The sequence below is a fragment of the Phascolarctos cinereus genome, unplaced genomic scaffold (genome assembly GCF_003287225.1).
Source record: "Phascolarctos cinereus isolate Bilbo 61053 unplaced genomic scaffold, phaCin_HiC Scaffold_5;HRSCAF=322, whole genome shotgun sequence".
Classification (NCBI taxonomy): Eukaryota; Metazoa; Chordata; class Mammalia; order Diprotodontia; family Phascolarctidae; genus Phascolarctos; species Phascolarctos cinereus.
This window is the reverse complement of record NW_027555958.1, coordinates 100,846,889-100,871,677: the sequence shown is the minus strand read 5'-3', so window position 1 is coordinate 100,871,677 and position 24,789 is coordinate 100,846,889. Positions and strand designations below refer to the sequence as shown.

At 36.1% G+C, this 24,789-nt stretch overlaps 1 protein-coding gene across 1 annotated transcript in view; it reads right to left on the bottom strand.

The window, feature by feature from the left end:
• Positions 1–24,789, bottom strand: part of SYNE1 (spectrin repeat containing nuclear envelope protein 1) — a 560,807-nt gene that overhangs the window by 229,016 nt on the left and 307,002 nt on the right. Inside the window, 8 exon segments of the mRNA XM_078155071.1 lie at positions 1,408–1,734; positions 3,236–3,406; positions 3,571–3,726; positions 4,520–4,837; positions 10,586–10,750; positions 13,250–13,393; positions 14,920–15,073; positions 15,345–15,517. Of these exon segments, the coding sequence (XP_078011197.1) occupies positions 1,408–1,734; positions 3,236–3,406; positions 3,571–3,726; positions 4,520–4,837; positions 10,586–10,750; positions 13,250–13,393; positions 14,920–15,073; positions 15,345–15,517 (1,608 nt within the window).

Here is a 24,789-nt window from a genome sequence, read left to right as displayed (position 1 = left end):
ATTAATTTTCTTTGTAATCCTATGGATTTTATTTTATGCATTTTAAAACATTATTCAGATAAGGGGTCCATAGGTTTAACCAGGCTCCCCCACAGGATCCATGACACAAAATATTTAAGAACCCCTGATGTATTCCAATGGATGAATGCTATTAATGCAACAAAGAAAAAAAAATTACACTATATTAGACTGTAAGTACCATAAAGGAAAGAGTCTTACATTTCCTTCAGGGCCTATCAGAGTGGTTGGCACAAATTAAGTATTTAATAAATATTTGTTAAACTAAAAAAAGAATGGAGCATCCATTCTCTCATCACAGATTCTCACTTCATTCTCTTCAATTCTATGAAAGTCACCTAACTCCTTTGTTCATAGGAGACAGTATCACCTCCTATTTCAAGGAGATTGAGGTTTTCCAGTCTGAGTTCTCTCATCTCTTCCTTTGACTCCCCTGAGACCTTGACTGTATTTACCCATCCTTTCCTCTATTTTTAGAGCCAAGATACTTTGCTGAGACTAGATCTACCTTCTGAGACTAGTCCTACCCCTACCCTTGGCCCCACCAAATCCTGCCATCTCTAGGACTTTGCTCCAGTCACCCTTCTCTTCACTAGCTCTTAGACATCTGCCAATATATGTACAATATAAAATTATGAAGTACAAGCTCTGACAAGTTTAAAAATGCTGGAAAGGTTTGACGTATGGTCTAGACAATAGACTTTACCTGGTTTCTGAGAAGCAGCCTCACTATGGAGATGAGTTTATCTCTAAGAGACTATCCTCTAAGGCAGGAGTTCTTAATTTTCTGTGTCATGGACTCCCCTGGCAGTCTGATGATACCTATGGACCCTTTCCTAGAATGATGCTTTTTTTTAAAGTGTGTAAAATTAAAATAACCAATTATATTGAAATGTAGTTGTAAAAAAAAAACCTCATGGACCCTAGGTTAAAAGCCCTTGCCCAAAGGAATCTTACTGATCACCTAATCAAGCTACCTCATTTTATAGGGGAGGAAATTGAGGCCCAGATGGGTAAAGTGACTTGTACCAGATTATACAAGCAATAAGTAGAAGAACTGGGATTCAAACCCAGGTTCTCTGATTTCAAATCCAATGCTGTTGCCATTATGCCATCCAATCTCATTCCATTATACCAAGCCTCTTCTGAGGCTTCATGCTTCATTTCTTTCCAGTACTTCACACAGTTGAGCACTCCATTTAGTTATTCTCTCCCCTGGGGTTTCTCCATCATTACATAGTATTGCCATAACTATCTCGTAATCATTTGCTGCTCCTTCTCCCTCTCCCTCCTCACTTCCCAAAACACTCATTCATTCATTAAGAAGCTCAAAGGCAGATAGGCAGGATATATTTACTAGGGGTAATGAAATAATACTGCATTCATTACCTTGAATTTAGACAATTGGGCTTTTTTCTCATATAATTCCATCTTGGGGTCTTCGGGACTGTGAAGTACAGCCTGGTATTCAGCTATCCATTGACTCTGTACTTTATATTTATCTGTAAATTCTTTGGCTAATTGTAAACATTTCTCCAGGGTCCTGTGCTCCTTTCTGACAGTGCTGGCCAGCTCTTCCAGTCGCTCCACGTGACCGCTGATCTCTTTCCTTAGTATTTCAGCTTCACTACCCTCCAGGTACTGAATTGCTTTCTCGCCTTTCTCCCTGGCTGATTTCAGCAAACTGTGACCTTTCTCCACCTCATTCAGCAAAGACTGAAAAAGACAGCAATTGGAAGGACAGGTTGAGCCCCAAGAGAACAAACATTATTTCAGTGAAAGTCTGTATAAAGCAAGGTTTTTCAAGCTTCAAGACTTATGCTTGGCCCACTTGTTCTGACCAACACTAGGCATCCCCTTTTCATTTATTGTACCTAGATTTGACCTGTAATAATTCCTAAGAACAAACAGCATATTACTTCTTTTTCTGTACTTTAAGAGTAGAGGATTGGGTCAGCTAGGTGGTGCAGTGGATAGAGCACTGGCCCTGAAGTCAGGAGGACCTGAGTTCAAATCCGGCCTCAGACCAAACTCTTGACACTTACTAGCTGTGTGACCCTGGGCAAGTCACTTAACCCCAATTGCCTAAAAAAAATAATAGAGGAAAATGGAATCATAGAGTTAGAGCTGGAGGGATTTTAGAGGTCATCCAGTCCAACTCCATTATACTATAGATGAGGAAACTGAAGCCCAAAGAAAAACAACTTCATTCTAATTGTCAAAAAAAGCTTAGTATAATTAATAAACTAAAAACTTTAAAAAACAATCAGTCAGAAACTCAAGTTTCTTCTACCTCTCACAAAATCCCCAAAGAATCAGGCTAAGACCTTAGGCAGAAAGCTTTAATCCATCCTGGAATTCACACATTGGAAGTACCCTCCACCTTTGAAGCCTCTCCCTCTGATTGGATGGCTTTTCCCAAAACTTCCTTACCACTCTGGACTTGTTCTATCATGTGTGCCCCCTTTTACCTTTGTTCTCCCTTCTTCTTTTATGTGTTGCCTTCCTTTGTTAATGTAAACTCCTTGAGGGCAGGGACTACCTTTCTTTCTGTTTGCATTTGTATTCCTGGGGTGTAGCACAATACGTAGGACATCATAAGAGCTTAATAAATGTGTATTGACTGACTGATGCTATGCCAAACATTCGAGGTACAAAATTCTTACCAATAAAACTTTGAGCGTTTACCTAACCTTTAGTCAAGTGTATCATGAACACTGGAAGATTAAATAACTTTGGTATAATCAGCCCCAGATTTGATGTTCAGTTGAAAGCTCTAGAAGAGGCTGACTGATTTGCTATTATCCCATCAGTTGGGGATTATTATGGTTACAACTTCAGCTAGCATCATGGACAATGAGGATACAAGATTAAAACATAGCAGAAAAAAATCCTGAAATTCTTTTTCTAAGGGTACAAAAGGTGCATACAAATGAAATTCTCCTAATGATGAAAATAAAATAGAATGTAGTGAACACCTACAGTACACAGAGCATATTGGGGAAATTATGAAGAAATAAAGATGTGGTCCTTCCATTTCTGATGAGCTTGTAATACAAAGAAGGGAAAGGTAAGATACACATAGGAAATGACACATGAACAGTTACGTGCCAGTGGGGAAGGAATTTTCATAAATCCTGAAAGAACTCAAAGAAAACAAGAAATAGGATAGCTCAATTAAGAAAGTCTTCTTGGTGCAACCACATTTTTAGCCTACCTCTAATGTCTTCATTTTCTTCTGCATCATGATTTTATCCACTTTGTTGGTTTCAGTAGCTATATTCTTGAAGTTCTTATGAGTGGACCCATACCAATCAGTGTAGGCACTGAAAGATAAATCCGATTCATCTAAACTCTGAATCTCTTCCTCCAGAAACTTGATTTGCTCCTTAAAAAAAGAAATATTAAACAAGAGGTGACTTTTGTTGGAAAACAAATATCTGCAGCTAGAATTTTATGACCTCTACAAATCTATCACCTCTTCAATGAATGAGGGCTGCTTCCCGTTAACAGATTATAAAAATACTCTCACAAAGATGTTCTTTTACTCACTAGTACATGAAGAAGAAGGGCCTGATATCGAGAGGTTAACTGTGTTGCTTGGTATCCTGTTCTGCTGCTCACTTGAGTCTCTTCCAATATCTCCTGAGCTCGAGATCCAACTTCCTCAACTTCATCTTTGTATGTTGCGATCTCTTCATGCCACTTCTGAATTTGTTTGAACATGTAGAGAAAGATTGGGGTTATGTCAAGAACTCTAGAATGAAAATGTCTTCTAAATAAGTAATACTTTAAATACTTGCTTTGTCAATAAACATTTATTAAGTGCCTACTATATGCTAGGTATTGTGAAGACAAAAAGAGACCTATCCTCAAAGAATTTATAGTCAAATAAATGAGCTAATATGTGAACAAATATGTACAAACAAAGCAAGCCATACACAGAATAAATAAGAAATAATTAATAGAGGAAAGGCACTAGAATTAAGAGGGCTTGGGAATGACTTCACGGAAAAATTGTGATTTTTAGCTGTGATTTAGGAAACTTATTCTAAGATATAATTTTGAAAATGAATTAAAATTCTTACATGAAAATGTTATTAAAACAATAGAACAATGGCAAGGTTGCTTTGCATTTAGCTGCATTTTATATTTCATATTATGTATATAATATATATATTACGTATACACATATAATATTTTATACTAGAAGTAGGAAGAATCTGTACCACATCCACAACAACATTAATTCCCAAATGTCACTAATGTATTATGTATTGATTTTTTTAAAAAAAAATTCTCAATCGGGATGGATTAATAAAAATGCTTATTACTTGAACAATAAAAATAATTTAAAAATTCTTAGATATAAAGAAATAGGTTTTGCAAAACACGTGATGTTTTAAAAAAGACTATTAAATATTTTATTGACACTAGAGTAACATTATTCTGCCCAGCAGAGACATTTCACTGGAATTAATCTTAAATGACTTTCTACTACCTTCATTTGATGTAGCTGCATCTCCTTTACTGCTCGGTTAGATTGACGTCCAGTGCTGACATTAACTTTCTCTTCCAAAGTCTTCAGCCAGTCATCAACCTGTTGAAACTTTTGCTCCATCAGCCTCAGCTTGTTTACTATATTGTTGATTTGGGTTCGAGTCTCTGACAGCTTTTGTTGATATGTCTGCCAGTCCTGTCTTAAGGACTCTAAAACACGATCCTCAGCCTGTGGTATGCCCCAGGGTATCACTTCCTCTCTGGTATGAAGTACTGCATTCAGTAATGCCTGCCCCTCTGCACAGTGTATCTGTAACTCCTGCAAGGGAATGCGAATGGCTGTTACAACTTATTCATCTTTTATGTGACCACTGGTAATCATGTCTCACACATGACAACTGCTTCAGGCTGATCTCATTAGACATTCATTCAATTCACCATGGTAATGTAAAAGGATAGCTGATGAGATTAGTGCTGCCCGGTCATTCAGAGGAAAAATTCTAAAGTAAATATGTAATAAATGTAGATTTTCCTTTTCAAGTACAATGTGTTATTTTATTTGAAAGAAAATCCATATGCAGAAAAATGTACAAAATTACTTTATAGTAAATAAAATACAGAGAAAAATGCAATATTACTTTATAAAGAAAATATACACATACACCCAACATATTACTTTCTCTTCAAAAATGAAAATTCTATTCCATACACACACACACACACACACACACACACACACACACACAAACCCCACCTCTGTCATACCCTAGGCCACCTTAGGCAAGTCTTTTAGTCTTCTTGGGTCTCAGTTTCCTCATTTGTAAAATGAAAGTGTTGGACTAGATGACCCCTGAGGTTTCATCCACCTCCAGATTTATGATCCTATAAGCTTGCTGACTATCATTAACTTTAAAGTTTGTAAAGTATTTTACATATATTATCCAATTACATACTGAAATATCATGAGTACATCTTTTGAGAAAAAAATTTGAGGTGTTTGACATAATGAACACAAAATAACACCTCAAAATAATGAAATTGATGATATTGTAATAGACAGGAAATGACTCATTGTTGTTCAGTTGTTTTCAGTTGTGTCCAACTCTTCATGAGGCCATTTGGGGTTTTATTGGCAAGTATCCTAGAGTGGTTTGCCATTTCCTTTTCCAGTTCAGTTTACAGATAAGGAAACTGAGGCAAACAGGTTTAAGTGACTTGCCTAGGATCACACAGCTAATAAGTGTCTAAGGCAAGATTTGAACATGAAGATGAGGCTTCTTGACTTCAGGCCTGGCACTTTAGCCATTGAGACACCAAGTCGCCCCAAATGACTCATTATGAAGGCTCATTTCTGGATCACGTATCTGTGTATATATGTATCACCAACTTGCTACAGTAAAGATCAAAATTACTATAAAAATAATAAAAATGAGAAAAAGATATGTTGTACAATTAAAATAACTCCATGCTTAAGTGAATTATTCATTTGATAAGATGGGAATTGGGAAGAAGGACATTGGACACTAAATATAATAATCTGTACAGAAGTTTGCTTAACGAGTTTAACCAATATAAATCAATTGCCATAACATGGGGATCAAAAGAATTTAAAAACCACCTTAGTTAAGCAACTAAGTTAACCAATGATCTCCCTTATGAAAAGAAAAGGATAGCAGACTAGGGCAACAACAGTTTACAATACAGACTCATTTGTAAAATCTTATGGAGAAAGATTGTGGGATATTATATAAGCTTCATAAAACATAAAGTAGAAGTAGGGAGTAGGGGACACAGTTTAAAATTAGGGTCAAGGAACTGAGGATGTTTTACCTGGAGGAAAGAAGACTAAAGAAAAGGGGCATTACCACTGTGATCAAATATTTGAAGGGCTGTCATGTAAAAGATAGATTAGATTTGTTTTGTTTGCACCAAGAGTACATCACCAGTAAGCAAAGAAACAAATTTAGGTTTCATGTCAAGGAAAAAAAACCTTTTCAACAGTTAGAGCTACCCAAAAGTACAGTGGGCTATTTAAGGAGGTGTTATACCCTGCCTTCATTGAAGGTCTTCAAGCAGAGACTGGATGGCCACATCAGATAAGTTATCACGGGGATCCTTTTTGGGCACATGCTCTAAAATTACGTGATATAATTACAGAAAATCTTTCCAAGTTCAAAAACGAAAGAGGACAATAAGCAATAAATGGAAACAATCTGTAACAAACCTTTTACAACAAACTTTTTTCACTAACAAGGGGAGTGGAAGTCTTCAAGAGGAAATAGGAAATAGGCCCTGGAGAAAAGAAACATGGTGGAAGGTGGCTAGATTAGACTAATTATATAGAAGGAAGTATTAATTCTAGACGCAACACAATTTTTGTAGCGTTGAGGTATTCTCAAGGCATCTTCAGGAGAAAAATATACGAAAAACATGAACAAAGATTTTATATCTTGTATTCTACCGAAAAGGTAAATAAAATAACGTCAATAACTATCAATTGATATGCCTACTTTCCTATTCGTGTGACATGTGATGACAGTATCAGAAGTATTGCAACTTTTATAGGCTGACACATGTTAACCATTATACAACTGAGTAAAGTTTAATAGACTACAAGATTTCACTACATTTTTCATTTGCTGACTACATAAAAAAAAAACGACTCAACAGACCAGAATGCTGATATAAAAGTTCTTCTTGGGGCAACTAAGTGACGCAGTGGATAGAGCGTTGGCCATGGAGTCAGGAGGACCTGAGTTCAAATCTGCCCTCAGACATGCAACAGTCACTAGCTGTGTGACTTTGGGCAAGTCACTTAACCCCAATTGCCTCACCCCCCCAAAAAAAAAAGTTCTTCTCCATCAATATATCTACAATGAATATAAAGATTTTAGAGGATTCTGTAATAAACATAACAACAAAGATACAGGGAATCTATGACAGTGCTTTGCACACAGCATGTGCTTAATAAATGTTTGCTAAATGACTTCCTCAAAGTCATACAATTAGTGTCTGAGGCAGGATTTGAATCTAGGGTTTTCAGACATTGAGTTGTGTCCTCTTACCTATACCAAGTTATTTGGTTGTAAATGGAAAACAAGTCGAACCCTGAAGTGAACAGAAAGAAGAGGGTGGGCCAGATGGCCCTTGAGAAACTACAGAGTTCTTTTAATGACCCCAATCTTTTCCATGAAACAAAGGCTTATCTTTTAAATACCAATGTTCTTTTGGAGGTGTTAAAAGGCTAGGAGTCACTGACCACTATAAGCTCTGGAGAACTGATGTTAAGGATTCCTCTAAGAGCAAAGGAGAAGCATGCAGTATGAGTAAATAGGCTGCAGCATCTATTAACGTAGAATTACACAGAAAAAGCAGCGTGAAGGATGTAAAACAAATTTTTCAGAAGATAAGCTTGCCAGTCCATATTTTCCATTGGCAAACTGACTGTCAAGAGATGTTAACTGGACTTCTTGTGGCAGAGTGATGGGAGGCCATGGACAGGAGTCACACAGGCAGGAGAGACATGGATGGACTGCCATTTATATTAATGAAAAGAATACCCACATCAGTGGGTTATCTGTTGAAGTAACAGAGATACATAGGTACTTTATGTTGTTGTAAATATAGTGGACATTGTTCTCATTCTGTGTGAAATAACTCAGTATAACCTGAAAAGATCACGTTGTAAAAATTTCAGCATTCATTACACATTCATTTCCCCTTTGCATCTGATATCTTGTCATAATGCTATCTAACTCAGCCTGAGGTGCTCAACACCTTTCCAAGTCCCTTGGCCTCCTTCCCCTTTGACTTGAGGGTTGATGAATAGAACACCTTCTAAAGCTTCCCTCTCCAGAAGGCAGGATTTGAACTTCCCAGCTCACTCTTCATTTTCCCTCTGCAGTTCTGCTTGGTTTGAACTCCATGGAACAAGATACTACCCTGCACCAAGTACCCCATATCATTCACCCCCTCACCTCGATTTCCAGTTTCCTTTTGTGTGTTGTCTTCACTCATTAGATTGTAAGCTACTTGAGAGCAGGCTATCTTTCTTTTTCTTATTTGTATTTCCAGTGCTTAAGACAGTGCTTGGCACATAGTAGGCATTTAATGAATGTTTGGTGCATGGAATTAAATATCAAATTGTCTATTAAATAACTCATCCCAATAAAATATAAACTTCCTTAGGAAGAAATTAAAAACTAAATCTTTGTAGCCCTAGAACCTAGCATGATCACTAGGATAAAACAGAAGTTTAAGAAATATTTGAGGAAGGAAAGACTATCTGTAAATACTTCTAAGAGCCTGTAATTTCCAAGGTATACATACTCCATCAGTAATGATTACAACCTCTTTGTACTTGGGAGATAATCCTTATGAGTTTCTGTGGCCAGCCTTCTTGTGATGAAGATGACGTTTACTATAAAATATTACAGTGTGCATAATCATATGAGGATAATGAAATTTGGGCACAATTCAATAGCATTGCACAATATTCCCTAGAGATATTGGTAACAAGATGCTACTGAATGATTTAGAAGCCAAAGTTCATAATAATAGCCTTTAAACACACACACACACACACACACACACACACACACACACACACACACAAACAGAACTAGCCGGTTAGGCTCAGAATTTTGAATTCATATAAAGCAAAATTTAGACTGTCCCCTTTGCAACAGCCATTTCATTTTTAGAAACTTTTCTAGTAGACTTGATCAAAAGAAAGTGTGCCAACCACAATAAGTATAAGGTATTTACTAAGCATTATATATGTTCTATATAATAGCAGCAAAATACTTATCAACTGTCTTCTTTTACCATCAACAACTAGAAGATAAAACACCATTGTCATTGATTGTTGGATAAATAAAATTAAATGAAATTTAAACCTAAATTCTTTGATGATGTGAGCTACATTCTGAATATATTCAAATTTGATACTTGAGTGACTACTGAACATTTTTCAAGTAATTTGGCCTGAAAACAAGAAACACCCAAAAGCCACAAGTTAATTATTGGATGGATTTCTAAGAACAGAAGCTTGGAATGCTGTCCTTTTCCTTGTCAAAAATGCCTGGCATCAAGACCAATATGGGTCATTAAGAGAAAGAAAAGTCAGTACTGTTAAAAGGAATTCCTAACTCTTGGGTAGGCATAGCTGCATTAATACCTTAAAATTTTCAGAGATCATTAGACCATTTAATAAGACTCTGAAAACTCTTTTATTACCTTTTGTTTAATAACAATAATAATAACAGCTTATATTTATGTAAATGGAATTTTTCATGCTGTGTAAGTTAACCAGTATGGCCTGGTGGAGAGAGAGCTAGTCTTGAACATACAATAATCTGGATTCAAATCCTGCCTCTGACATACATGGTTTTGTGACCCTGGACAGGTTACTTAACTATGCAATGCTTCTAGACACTTGTTAAAGACTGTAAGTTTCAGAGAAGTGTCAACTGGTTCCTTACCAGGAGCTTCCTTTGCAGAAAAATCACAGGTTGAGTCAAACAAAAACTATGGGAAACCATTATTTGGCAGATGGAAAAACTGAGATACAGAGAAGGTAGGTCACATGCTTAAAGTTATAAAACAGTAATTATGAGCCGAAGAGTAGATTCTAACCCTATTCTCTTTCAAGTAATTGATGATGCTTCCTTAGGCAAAGAGTGGACAGAGTGTGGGGGTTTGAAATCAGGGAAACCTGAGTTTATAGACTCTGTCACTCTATTTGTGTGACCCATGGACAAGCTGCTTAACCTTTCTGTGCCTCATATATAAAATTTGGATAATAATACTCCTTATACCTACATCATGAAGATTTTATGAGGTTTACACAAAATTATAAATACTTATGTATATACATATATGTGGTGCTTCGTAAACTTTGTAGCACTACATAAATACAATTATTATTTTAAAATTGTGAAATAAAGATTTTTATTGCAATTGTTATGTTTGGAGTTAAAAATAGATATATCACATGCCCACTACTTGCAATAATCACAAAAATAGCTTTGAAATGTCAATTGTTTCAAAATTAAATTGACTTTACCTGTAGGTCATGTAATGTTGTCTCATGAGTCTTAGCATCACCTTCAAGAAGTGAAAAGTGGTCTAATTTTTCTTGTTCTCGTTGCAACCAAAGTTCAAAAGCCTTGAGATCTCTTTGGTATTCTTGGTGAAGACGAACAAGCCTCTCACACTTGGCTACTGCTTCCTATTAGTAATAATAAATGTAAGCTTGATGTTACACTTTTAAAATGCAGCCTTAGTATCTGACTAAAAATGAACCATCCAATGAACTGACCATCCATTTTAAGCATATGTGAAGCTGACTCTTCCTGCCACACTCCATCTCCTTGCCTTCTCATTGCCTGTTGTCCATTTTTGAGGTGTGTTCCTTCCTTACCTCTACCTCCCAGAATTTCTGTTTCATGTAGGACTTAATTGAAATGTTATCCTAACCATGACATTTCCTGGTTTCCCCAGCTGCTCCTAGTACCTTTCTCCCTAAAGTTACATTTTATACATTTTGTAAATACCAATATATGAGGTGTCCTAGAAGCCTTAGAGCAAACTGCACTGAGACTTTTAGGTTACTTTCTGTTTTAAGCTTAAAAATGCACAATTTTTGGATACTAAGTATGTGCATGTTGTTTCCACCAATAGGGCAAGGTCATATCACATGGTAAGTTACAGAGCAAGGATCCTCTTTCCATCATACTACACAACCATACCAGTAAGTCCACAAGTCAAATAATTGTGTCCTCCAGTGCCCAGTTACTTAAACAAAAAGTCTGCTGGCAAGGTGATAAGGCAAGATGAGACATTTTGTCATGGACAATGTTGTTTCTTTATTGGGTTATGTCCAATTCTGAAGCCCATTTAATGGGCCAATTTTTTTTTATAAATTAATTTTTTTCTAATGAGCTAACCTGTCTTCAAGGCTTGGATTTATCTGAATTATCCGATTTCATAATGATTCTCTAAATGGAAACTCTATTAACATTTCAGACTAAAGGCATGTTTATTAATACATGGGAAAAACAAAATAAAACAAAAACTAAGCCTTGAAAGGATTCAAAGAAGCAAGAAATCTTAAACATTAGTTTATATGGGACACTCAAAGATTCATTGCTACAGCTTTTGTTTGCAAAAGAGATGAGTCTATTCTTAATTATTCAACGCATAGCTATCCTTTATTGGAATTATCTTTTGCTCTTCCTCATTCAGTGTTCAAAGCCATCTAGATGGCACGATGTATGCAGTGCTAAACTTGGAGTCATGAAGACCTGAGTTCATAATCTGGGCTCACACACTTAGAGTTGTGTGATCCTGGTCAAGCCATTTAACCTCTGTTTGCCTTAGTTTCCTTAGCAGTAAAATGAGGATCATAATATGATCTATTTCTCAGGATTGTTGTGAGGATCAAATAAGATATAGAATTTTGCAACCTTAAAGTGATATACAAATGAATGGTAGTGACGCTGCTGCTGCTGCTGCTGCTGCTATTAAACAACATGGATTGGAAAGAACTAAGTCAATTCTGCTACTATTAGCAGCTATGATTATTTTTTTAAGTTGATTTGTTGTTATTTTTCAAGCTTAACTGACATTTCAGACTCAGCAGTCAATTTATTTTTTCAGAGTATCACAGAAGCTTATCACCACACTTGATCAAAATGCAACAGCTCACTTTACTAATTTACCCTAGCCAAACAGGACTTTCATTGGTAAAATGCTTTTGTTGTTTGGTAGCCATTGTTAGAGAACGATAAATCTTCAAGGCTTTTATTATTTCCTATAGAAAACTCAATTTAAAATAAAATGCAAAGTTTCAAGGATCTATGAATCCTTTAGAGTGGCTACTCTCTTCATTGACACAGTTTACAACTCCTTGATGAACATAAAAATTGGCCTTTCAAAGTTACTTTGCCCAAAAAATTCATCACCCTGCAGTCAACTTGGCAACGAACCTTTCTGAATTTGTGTGACCCCAGACACTTAACCAGTCCATCACTAAGACCTTACTGAAAGCCACTTCATAACTAGGCAGGGACAGGCTTGCTCTCTGGTGACATTGCATCTGGTCGTGTGTGTTAGAGAAAACTGAGTCAACAAAGTACCATGAGGATTCAACAGAGCAAGACTCTGGAACAAGCATTTGAATAAATCATTCCACAATAATTACAACCTTGATAAAGCCTTACCATGAAGCCAGGACTTCCCCCCATTTCATGAATTCACCTGATTAGGTGTTTATGGCCATTTTTATTTTACTGTATTAAAATATTATCACAGCGTATTTCAGTGAAAAGAGTGTTGGACTTGGAATCAGAGAAACTGGGTATGATTCTTAGTTCCATCATTTACTAATGTGTGTCTTTGGACAAGCCATTTAACTATTTTAGGTCTCAGTTTCCTTACCTAAAAAAATACTTTTTGAACTAGGAACTAAGTGACCTCCAAGGCCCTTACCAGCTCCAAATCATAATCCTGTAATTTAGGTATTTTTCCTTAATGTAACTGATGAAGTATTAAGTTTATGTATCTATTTGTAATGAAAATATTTAATGTATTCACCAATGTGTGCATTAAATTGGCTTCTAAATTTTCAAACTCTAGTAAAAATAAATAAATAATTTATTTGTAAAGATATAGAATTCTAACCTCTGCTTCTTTCTGCAGTACTGCTGTAGATTACTATGGACATTACCTTGGTCCTGTCTTCAATTGCTTTGTACCGTTCTTGGAGATCCTGACGTTCTAACTGTGTCACATAGTGTTCAGTCATTCCGGCACCCTTTACCTCAATCGTCTCTAGCAAGCTGCTGTGACTCAGTACTTCTTCATTCAATAACTGGAAAACATATGCAAAACAAACAAACAAAAAAACCACAAACCAATATGCAGGGATTCACCACATGCACTGACTCACATTCAAATTTCAATTAAAAGTGTCTATTTGAAAAGCACATTTTAATGAGCCAGCCAAGAAATATTTGTTAAACAACTCTGGCACTACACTAGAGTAAGAAATATCAAAATACCTAGCAAGATACAAAAGAGAGCTCATTCGACATTTCCATGATGGATAGTCCATATAAAACAGTGGAAAAATAATCATTAATTGGAAAAACAGCAAGAAATGTAGACAAATCATTGGATTTGAAATTTGTGGTGGTTAATAATGCTAATTGCTCTTACAGTCAAGTTGGCAGTGGGGACAAATTCCTTCCTTCCGGGACAATTCTGGGCTTCTATAGCACTCATGTATATCTCATGGCAGTGAGAAAGAATGGATATAATATAAAGGAAGTGAGCAATACTATTCTGGTAAACACATAACAGGATCTCTGGGGGGGAAATACATGCACAGCACATTTTAAAGTTTAGCTTGCGTTTTCTCTATCCCTTTTTTTAAAGTCTGGACAAACAACATAACAATGAATCAAGTCTATTTTAGAGCATTTGCTGATTTCCAAGGTGTAAATGCTTACGCTGAAAATTTTTTTTAATTGGCTATTTGAGGTCTGTAGATGCTGGTTCTCACACACCCCTGGATATGATACGGGGCAAATGATTCACTTCATAACATACATACATATACATATATGTTACACGTGCAATTGTATATGTATGTATAAACACATACACACATACATATATGCATACATGCATTATATATGTATGCAAGAAAGCCAAATGGTACCTTTAAAAGCACAAAGTCTTTTAGTATGGTATTCTTTTTATCTCCACTGCTAAATATATCAGATTTTTCATAGTGATTGAGAACTTTAAGTCAAATCTAAAAGGTCACTATAATCCTGAAAAAATAAAGTGTCATTTTTCAAAAAAGTTACTGTTTTATCATCAGAGGATATTAATTCCCTGAGAATATTAAATCTGAATATCACAGTGGAAAAATTAATGTTGTAAAAATAATTTTACCATATCAAAAAGGATAATTATTATGAGGAAAGATAATGCCATAAAAGAATCTAAAAGTAGACTTTTTTTAATCATAAAGAATTCACATAGAAAGTAAGGAAATATAGGAAAAAAATAAAAATTTTAGAAGTAAATATAAAATACATTTGGTCCCTCCAGGATTATAAAAAGAAAACAGTATAGGTTCTTATCTTGTGGAGAATCACTAAAATAAAATGATTAGAGAAAAAGCATTTTTAATTTCTGCTTTCACTTGGTAGTTTTCACACATGGAATGGGAAAGAATCTCATTATTAATAAAAACACAACAACCTAAAATCAAGTTTTCAAAACTCTAACCACATCCCCAGATACCAACTTCTCAAACATTTTTATATAGGAATTGTAATTATATTTCAAAATGTTTTTAGATTTTAAATAAAATTAGGCACAAACCTTTGCTTTCCCAAGGGCCATAGTTTTATCTCGAAGTTCTGCCCACTGCCTTTCACATTCATTTATACTAGCTTCTACATTGTCCATCCAGTTGGAAAACTGTCGAACATCATCTTGATAACTTGTCCATTTAGACAGAGCTCCTTCCAATTGACTAAAATAAAATTTGAAAATATATACATAAAATGCTAATAAATCTAAAACAACATTGGAGTATGAGAAATAGAAGTATGAAGAAAAGAAGGAAGAAAAGAAGGAAGGAAAGAAGAAAAAAGGGGAAGAAGAGAAGAAGGAGGAGGAAAGGAAGGGGAGAGGAAAAAGAGGAAGGTAAAGAGGGAGGGTGAGAGGATGGACTGGTATAAAGATTGTAATCCTAATGATTTTGGAACATAATTCTGATTTTTTTTAACCCTACCTCCTCTTACCTTTTACAACGGATGGCAGTGGACAAAAGAGAAGACCACATGTCTTTGACAGTCTGTAATTGTTGCTGAATAGCAGGAACACCTTCTGGAGAGGTATTTTGTAGAACACATTCTCCTCTGGTCAGTATCATTTTCATTTGAATCTCTTTTTCCTGCTTCACAGAAAGTAGTGCCTAAAACAAAGGAACAATTATCTGCAGGGGGAAGGTAATAACCATTTATATAACGACTATTATGTGTCAGGCACTATGCTAAGCACTTTACAATGGTATCTCATGTGATCCTTACAACCAGGAAACTGGGCCAGACAAAATATAAGTGACTTGCCCACAATGACTGGGCTCGTAAGTGATTGAGGCACATTTTTAACTCTGGTCTTGCCGATTCCAGGCCCATCACTCTATCACACCTGCCACTGTCCTACCTAGTTCCCAGGAATATGTTACTTGGCCTATAATAAGGTAACTTGATAATTTTACCCCTCTGTCCCCCCAAAAAACCTTTTTTTAAAGAAATTTATTTTTATTTTGATTTAGTAACAATCACTTCCATATGCTTTTGAGTTTAAAATTTTTCTCCCCTTTCCTCCCCTTCCCCACCCTCCCCAAGACAGTGCACAATCTGATATAGGCTTTACATTTACATTCCCATTAAACATATTTTCACTTTAGTGAAGTTGTAAGTAAAAATTAAAACCAATAGAAAGAACCATCAGAAAGATGAAACAAAACTCAACAGAAGGTAAAAATATGTGATAACAACTCGACTTCCATAGTCCTTTCTTTGGATGTGGACAGCATTTTCCATCCTAAGGCCTCTGGAAGTGTCTTAGATCCTTGTAATGCTGAGAAGGGTTCAGTTTAACAATATTAGTCATTGCATAACGTGGCTGTTATTGTGTACAAAGTCCTCTTGGTTCTGCTCACTTCACTCAGCATCAGACCATATAAGTCTTTCCAAGCTTTTCTGAAGTCCAGCCTGTTCATCATTTCTTATAGCACAATAGTATTCCATTACATTCATATACCACAACTTGCTCAGCCATTCCCCAATTGATGGGCATCCTCTCAATTTCCAATTCTTTGCCACCACAAAAAGAGCTGCTATGAATATTTTTGTACATGGGGTCCTTTTCCCATTTGTTTGATCTCTTTGGGATATAGCCCTAGAAGTGCTATTGCTGGATCAAAGGGTATGCACATTTTTGTAGCCCTTTGGGCATAGTTCCAAATTGTTCTCCAAAATGGTTGGATCATTTCACAACTCCACCAACAATGTATTAGTGTTCCAAATTTCCCACATCTTCTCCAACATTTATCGTTTTCCTGTTTTGTCATGTTGTCCAGTCTGATAGGTGTGATGTGGTACCTCAGAGTTGTTTTGATTTGCATTTCTGTAATCAATAACGATTTAGAGCATTTTTTCATATGACTATAGATGGCTTTAATTTCTTCATCTGAGAACTGTCTGTTCATATCCTTTGACCATTTATCAATTGGGGAATGGCTTGTGTTCTTATAAATTTGTCTTAATTCTCTATATATTTTAGAAATGAGGCCTTTATCAGAGAGACTGGTTGTAAAAATTCTTTCCCAATTTTCTACCTTCCTTCTAATCTTAGTTGCATTGGCTTTGTTTGTGCAAAAACTTTTCAATTTAATGTAATCAAAATTATCCATTTTGCTTTTCATAATGTTCTCTATCTCCTGTTTGGTCATGAATTCTTCTGTTCTCCATAGATCTGATAGGTAAACTATTCCTTGTTCTCCCAGTTTACTTATGGTATCAGCCTTTATATCTAAGTCATGAACCCATTTTGACTTTATTTTGGTATATGGTGTGAGATTTGGGTCTATGCCTAGTTTCTGCCATACTCTTTTCCAGTTTTCCCAGCATTTTTTTCAAAGAGTGGGTTCTTATCCCAGAAGCTGGGGTCTTTGGGTTTATCAAATAATAGATTACTATAGTCATTGACTACTGTGTCTTGCATATTTAACCTATTCCACTGATCCACCTCCCTATTTCTTAGCCAGTACCAAGCAGTTTTGATGATTGCTGCTTTATAATACAATTTAAGATCTGGAATTGCTAGGCCACCTTCCCCTGCATTTCTTTTCATTAGTTCCTTTGATATTCTGGACCTTTTTTTTTCCAAATGAATCTTGTTATTATTTTTTCTAACTCTATAAAATAATTTTTGGTAGTTTGATTGGTATGGCACTGAATAAGTAAATTAGCTTAGGTAGGATTGTCATTTTTATTATATTAGCTCGGCCTACCCATGAGCAACTGATGTTTTTCCAATTATTTAGATCTGATTTTATTTGTGTGAAAAGTGTTTTGTAATTGTGTTCATAGAGTTCCTGGGTTTGTTTGGAGGTAGACTCCTAAATATTTTATAATGTCTACAGTAAGTTTAAATGGGATTTCTCTTTCTATCTCTTGCTGTTGGGCTTTGTTGGTAATATATAGAAATGCTGATGATTTATGTGGGTTTATTTTATAGCCTGCAACTTTGCTAAAGTTGTTTATTATTTCAAGTAGTTTTTTACTTGATTCTCTAGGATTCTCTAAGTATATCATCATGTCATCTGCAAAGAGTGATAGCTTTGTTTCTTCTTTGCCTATTCTAATGCCTTCAATTTCTTTTTCTTCTCTTATTGCTAAAGCTAAGGTTTCCAGTACAATATTGAATAACAGTGGTGATAATGGACATCCTTGTTTCACCCCGATCTTATTGGAAATGCTTCTAGCCTGTCCCCATTACATATAATGCTTGCTGAAGGTTTTAGATAGATGCTATATTATTTTAAGGAAGACTCCATTTATACCTATGCTTTCTAGTGTTTTTAATAGGAATGGGTGTTGTATTTTATCAAAAGCTTTTTCTGCATCTATTGAGATGATCATGTGGTTTCTGTTGGTTTTGTGTTGATATGCTCAATGATGCTGATAGTTTTCCTAATATTGAACCAACCCTGCATTCCTGGTATAAATCCTACCTGGTCATAGTGTATTATTCTTGTGATAAGTTGCTGCAATCTATTTGCTAGTATTTTGTTTAAAATTTTTGCATCTATATTCATTAGAGAAATTGGTCTATAATTTTCTTTCTCTATTTTGACTCTTCCTGGTTTAGGTATCAACACCATATTTGTATCATAAAAAGAATTTGGTAAGACTCCTTCTTCACCTATTTTCCCAAATAGTCTATATAGTATTGGAATTAATTGTTCTTTAAATGTTTGATAGAATCTGCATGTAAATCCATCTGGCCCTGGAGATTTTTTCCTAGGGAGTTCATCAATGGCTTGTTCAATTTCTTTTTCTGAGATGGGGTTATTTAAGTATTTTACTTCCTCTTGGTTAATCTGGGCAATTTATATTTTTGTAAATATGTATCCATTTCACTAAGATTGTCAAATTTGTTGGCATATAGTTGGGCAAAATAATTCCTAATTATTGTTTTAATTTCCTCTTCCTTGGTGGTAGCTTTGCCCTTTTCATTCTTGATACTAGTAATTTGGTTTTCTTTTTTTTTTTAATTAAATTAACCAAAGGTTTATCTATTTTATTGGTTTTTTCATAAAACCAGCTCTTAGTTTTATTTATTAGTTCAATAGTTTTCTTAATTTCAATTTTATTAATTTTTCCTTTGGTTTTCAATATTTCTAATTTGGTGTTTAGTTGAGGATTTTTAAGTTGTTCTTTTTCTAGTTTTTTTAGTTGTATGCCCAATTCATTAATCTCCTCTTTTTCTATTTTATTTATGTAAGCATTTAGAGATATAAAACTTCCCCTAAGAACTGCTTTCGCTGCATCCCATAGGTTTTGGTATGTTGTCTCATTATTGTCATTCTCTTGAATGAAATTATTGATTGTTTCTATGATTTGTTGTTTGACCCAATCATTTTTTAGGATTAGATTATTTAGTTTCCAATTATTTTTTAGTCTATCTTTCCATGGCCCTTTATTACATATAATTTTTATTGCATCATGATCTGAAAAGGATGCATTTAATATTTCTGCCTTTCTGCATCGGATTGTGAGGTTTTTATGCCCTCAATTTTTGTGTATGTGCCATGTACTGCCAAGAAAAAAGTATATTCCTTTCTATCCCCATTCAGTTTTCTCCAGAGGTCTATCATACCTAACTTTTCTAATGTTCTATTCACCTCCTTAACTTCTTTCTTGTTTATTTTGTGGTTAGACTTATCTAGTGCAGAGGGGAGGTTCAGGTCCCCCACTAGTATAGTTTTGCTGTCTATTTCTTCCTGTAACTCCCTGAACTTCTCCTGTAAGAATTTGGATGCTATACCATTTGGTGCATATATGTTTAGTAATGATATTACTTCATTGTCTATGGTGCCTTTTAGCAGGATGTAGTTTCCTTCCTTATCTCTTTTGATTAGATCTATTTTTGCTTTTGCTTTGTCTGAGATCAGGATTGCTACCCCTGCTTTTTTACTTCAGCTGAGCATAATATATTCTGCTCCAGCCTTTTACCTTTACCCTGTATGTGTCACTCTTTTTCAAATGTGTTTCCTGTAAACAACATATTGTAGGATTATGGTTTTTAATCCATTCTGCAATCCATTTCCGTTTTATGGGAGAGTTCATCCCATTCACATTCACAGTTATGATTACTATCTGTGTCTTTTTCTCCATCCTTTCCCCCCATTTATGCTTTTCTTTCTCCTTTTTCCTTTCCCCCTTCACTAGTGTTTTGCTTTTGACCACGCCTCCTTCAGTCCCTCTCCCCTTTTATTATCCCTTTCCCTTTTCTTCCCCTTTACTCTTACTGCTTCTTCCCTCCCTTCTTTCCCCCTCCCTTTTCTTTCCCCTTTTCCTCCTACTGCCTATAGGGCAAGTTAGATTTCTATACCTAACTGATTATGTTATGCCCTTCTTGAGCAAATTGATGAGAGTAAGGTTCAAACAATGCTCCCCTCCCTTCTTTCCCTCTGCTGTAATAGGATTTTGTGTCTTTTCCTGTAATGTAATTTACCCTTGTCTGCCTCCTCCTTTCTCAGTACATTTTCTAAGATCAGATTGATCCACTTATTTGGATCCATTTAACCCACTTGATTAGATTTTTTTTTATCATTACATCAAAGTCAACTAATATCCACCCTCTTTATGTATACTCCTTTAACATGGTGTAATAACAATACAGTTCTCAAGGGTTGCAAGTGTCATATTCCCTTGTAGGGGTTTAAACACCCCCCCTTATTAACAACATATTGTATCTTTCTGTCCCATTTACCTTTTTAAGTCCTTCTTGAGTCCTGTACTTGAAGATCAAATTTTTTGTTGAGCTCTGGTCTTTTTATCAGGAAAGTTTGGAAGTCTCCTATTTCATTGAATATCCACCTCCTCCCTTGAAAAATGATGCTCATTTTTGCTGGGTAATTGATCCTTGGCTGCATTCCAAGCTCCTTTGCCTTACAAAATATCATGTTCCATGCCCTGTGGTCTTTTAATGTAGAAGCTGCAAGGTCCTGTGTAATCCTGACTGTGGTTCCATGATATTTAAATTGTTTCTTTCTGGCTGCTTGCAGCACCTTCTCTTTCATCTGGTAATTTTGGAATTTTGCTATTATATTCCTTGGTGTTGTCAATTTGGGATCTCTTTCAGGTGGTGATCTGTGGATTCTTTCTATGGTTATTTTCCCTTCTGGTTCTAGGACTTCTGGGCAGTTTTCCTTTATGATTTCCTGAAAGATACTGTCCAGGCTCTTTTTTTCATCATGATTTTCAGGTAGTCCAATAATTTTTAAATTGTCTCTCCTGAGTCGATTTTCCAGGTCGTTGTTTTACTGATGAGGTATTTTACGTTTTCATCTATTTTTTCATTTTTTTGTTTCTGTTTGACTGATTCTTGCTCTCTCATAGAGACATTAGTTTCCATTTGTCCAATTCTAGTTTTTAACAGATTGTTTTCTTCTGTTAGTTTTTGTACTTCCTTCTTCAATTGGCCAATTGTGTTTTTTAGGGACTTGTTTTCTTCAGTGTATTTTTTTTCCAATTGGCCAATTGTATTTTTGAAGGACTCTTCTACCTCTCTCATTTGACTATTAAAATCCTTCTTGAGCTCTTCTAAGAAGGCTTTTTGGGCTTCAGACCAGTTCATATTTCTTTTGTTGTTGCAGATGTGGGTTTGTTGACAATGTTGTCCTCTTCAGAATTTCTGTCTTGATCTTCACTCTTCTCATATTATGAATCTATGGTATGTTTCTTTTTACTCATGGTGTTTCTTTATTCCCTGGCCTTTAAGGAGATTGTGCTCTCCTGCTGGGGAACAGAGGGTACTGACCCAAGCTTCTTGTGTTGGGAGCCTAGGTCTTGGTCACTGGCTTTGTGTGCTGGGACCTCTTATGCTGGCAATTGGAGGCTGTAGGTTTCTGGCAGCTTACCTCGTGTTGGGCTGGAATCAGCAAGGCTGGAACTTTCAGGCAATTCTAGGTTGCCTGCTTTTCCTTTCCTTTAGCTTTCTTCACCTCCTTTTAGATGGGTGCTACAGGGTGTTTATGTGCCTGGGGCCCTCTTCAGTGTTGTCTCCCTCGGTTCTGCTAATGTACTGGGAGATTCCTTTGTGTTAGAGTGCTGAGGCACCTGGTGGCATTCTGAGCTGGTTTCCACTGGTCTCTCCCCCCCCCCCCACTGAGGCACTCAGAGGTCCAGGTGTTGGTGTTTGCCCATTCTACCACCTGGGCTTCAGGACTTCTTCACAATTGGAGGCTGCAGGGCTCTGACAGCTCACCTGGTGTTGGGTTGGAATCAGCAAGGCTTTAGGAAGCCTTTAGCTTGTTTTCTTCACCTCCTTTCAGATGACTGCCACAGGGTACTTATCTGCCTGGGGCCCCTTGTAGTTCTGCCTGCCTTATTTTTGCTGAGGCACTGGGAGATCCGTTTGCTGGGCTGCTGCACTGCTGCTCCCTGTCTTTCTTCTAGTTCAGGTGTTCCAGCATTTTTTTTGGGGGGTGATATTTTCTGGGTTCAGAGGTTGATAGGGGAGAGTGAGAGCTACTACCTTTTCATTCCGCCATCTTGGCTCCCAGAAGCGGAAACCAAAAATAACTTTCAAAGAAACTCTAATTAGGCAACACACACAAACTAACTTAAGTAACTGATAAATAGCTAGAAAACTTTCTGATTTGGTACATTCAGATTTCTACTTTAAGAATAATTACATCTACAGAGTTTAATTTAACTTAGAAAAGCAACTCATGGGGACCAATGTAGTGGAGTAGAGGCAACAACTCAGTCAAACTCTCTTAATATTCTCTCCAAACAATTTAAAAATAATGCTGGACCAGCACAACTAACAAATGGTCAGAGTGAGACATTTTTCTAACATGGACAGTTAGAAGGAGAGGTTTGTGACACTGGGATGGGGCCTAGCCTGCACACCAGCAGTAGGCTTTAGACGTGGCTGCAACAGTAGTAGCAGCAGCAGCAGCAGCAGCAGCCAGAGCTCTCAGCCCAGAGATGTTCCAGGACAAAGAAGAGCACCAGAACTTGCAGCTTCAGGAGAACTAGGGACCTGGTTCCAGGACCCAGAAGAGCTTGTGGTTGCAGGGTAGCATGGACCATTTTTAGGTAAAGATCACAGACAAGTTGAGTACTGACTATACATACCTCTCCCTGGATCATACCACTTTGGAAGCATGGAAAACTTAAAGACCCCAGAATGAGCTCTGAAAACAGCAGCACAATATAGCTTGAAGCTTGGGACATTGCCAGCCACCCCACCCCTTCCAGTTGAACTTTAAAATAAAGTTCAAAAATGAGCAAGCAACAAAAAAAGCTATTATGATGGCAGGAAGAATCAAGGCATAAAGTCAGAAGAAGGCAACAACATGAAAACAACTACAAGAAAAGCCTCGAAGAAAAAAAATGCAAACTGGACAGGAGCCTAACAAGAATTTGTGAAAGAGCTAAAGAAAGAGAGAGGAGTGGTAGAGGGGAAAATAGGAAAAGAAATGAGAGTAATACAAAAAAAAATTATGAAAAGAAAATTAACAGCTTGGTAAAAAAAAAAGGAGGCACAAAAATATTGAAGAAAATAACACCTTAAAATATAGAATTGGCCAAATGGTAAAAGAGGCAGAAAAATTCTTTGAAAAAAGAACTCCTTAGAAAGCAAAACTGGCCAAATGTTAAAAGAGTTACAAAAGCTCACTGAAGAAAATAATTCCTTAAAAATTTGAATTGGCCAAATGGAAGATAATGCCTACATGAGACATGAAGAAACAATAAAACAAAGTCAACAGAATGAAAAAATAAAAGGAAATGTGAAATATCTCATCAGAAAAAGCAACTGACCTAGAAAATAGATCAGGGAGATATAATTTAAGAATTATAGGACTTCCTGAAAGCCATGATCAGAAAAAGAACCTAGTCATCATATTTCAAGAAATTATAAAGAAAAACTGACCCAATATCTTAGATAAGTAAAAATGGAAAACGTCCACTCATCAGCTCCTAAAAGAGATCCAGAAATGATAGCTACCAGATATACTGTAGTCAAATTCCGGAGCTCCCAGTTCAAGGAGAAAATATTGCAAGCAGTCAGAAAGAACCTATTCAAATATTATGGAATCACAATCAGGATCACAAAAGGTTCAGCAATTTTTAGGTTAAAGAAATGGAGGGCTTGGAATACGTTATTTTAGAAGGCAAAAGAGCTAGGAATATAGCCAAAAATAACCTTCTAGGAAAACTAGATATAATCCTTTGAGGGAAAAAAATGGATATTTAATGAAATAGAAAATTTTCAAGCATTCTTGATGAAAAGACCAGAGCTGAATAGAAAAATTTGATGTTCAAACACAAGACTCAAGAGAAGCACAAAAAATTAAACATGATAGAGAAATCATAAAGGATTTAATTAGGTTAGAGTATTTACATTCCTATACAGGAAGATGACATGTGTATCTCCTCAAAACTTTATCATTATTAGAGCACTTAGAAGGAATCTACATAGACAAAGGACACAGATATAAATTGATTATATTGGGATGCTTTAAAAAAATGAAAGAATAAGAAAGAGGGATGCACTGGGAAAAGAGGTAAGAAAGAAGTGAATGGAGAAAACTATCTCATAGAAAAGAGGCATGCAAGGAAAAGCTTTTACAGTGGAGGGGGAGTACAGGGCAATTCTTGAACCTCACTCCCATCAGAATTGGTTCAAAGAGAGAAGAATATATACACACTTAATAGGTAGCACAGTGGATAGAGTGCCAGGCCTAGAGTCAGGAAGACTTTTCTTCCTCATTTCAAATTTGGCCTCAAATATTTACTAGCTATGTGACCCTAGGCAAGTCACTTAACCCTGTTTGCCTCAGTTTCCTCATCTCTATCAAATGAACTGGAGAAGGAAATGGCAAACCACTCTAGTATCATTGCTAAGAAAAAAAATAGGGTTACATAGGGTCAAACA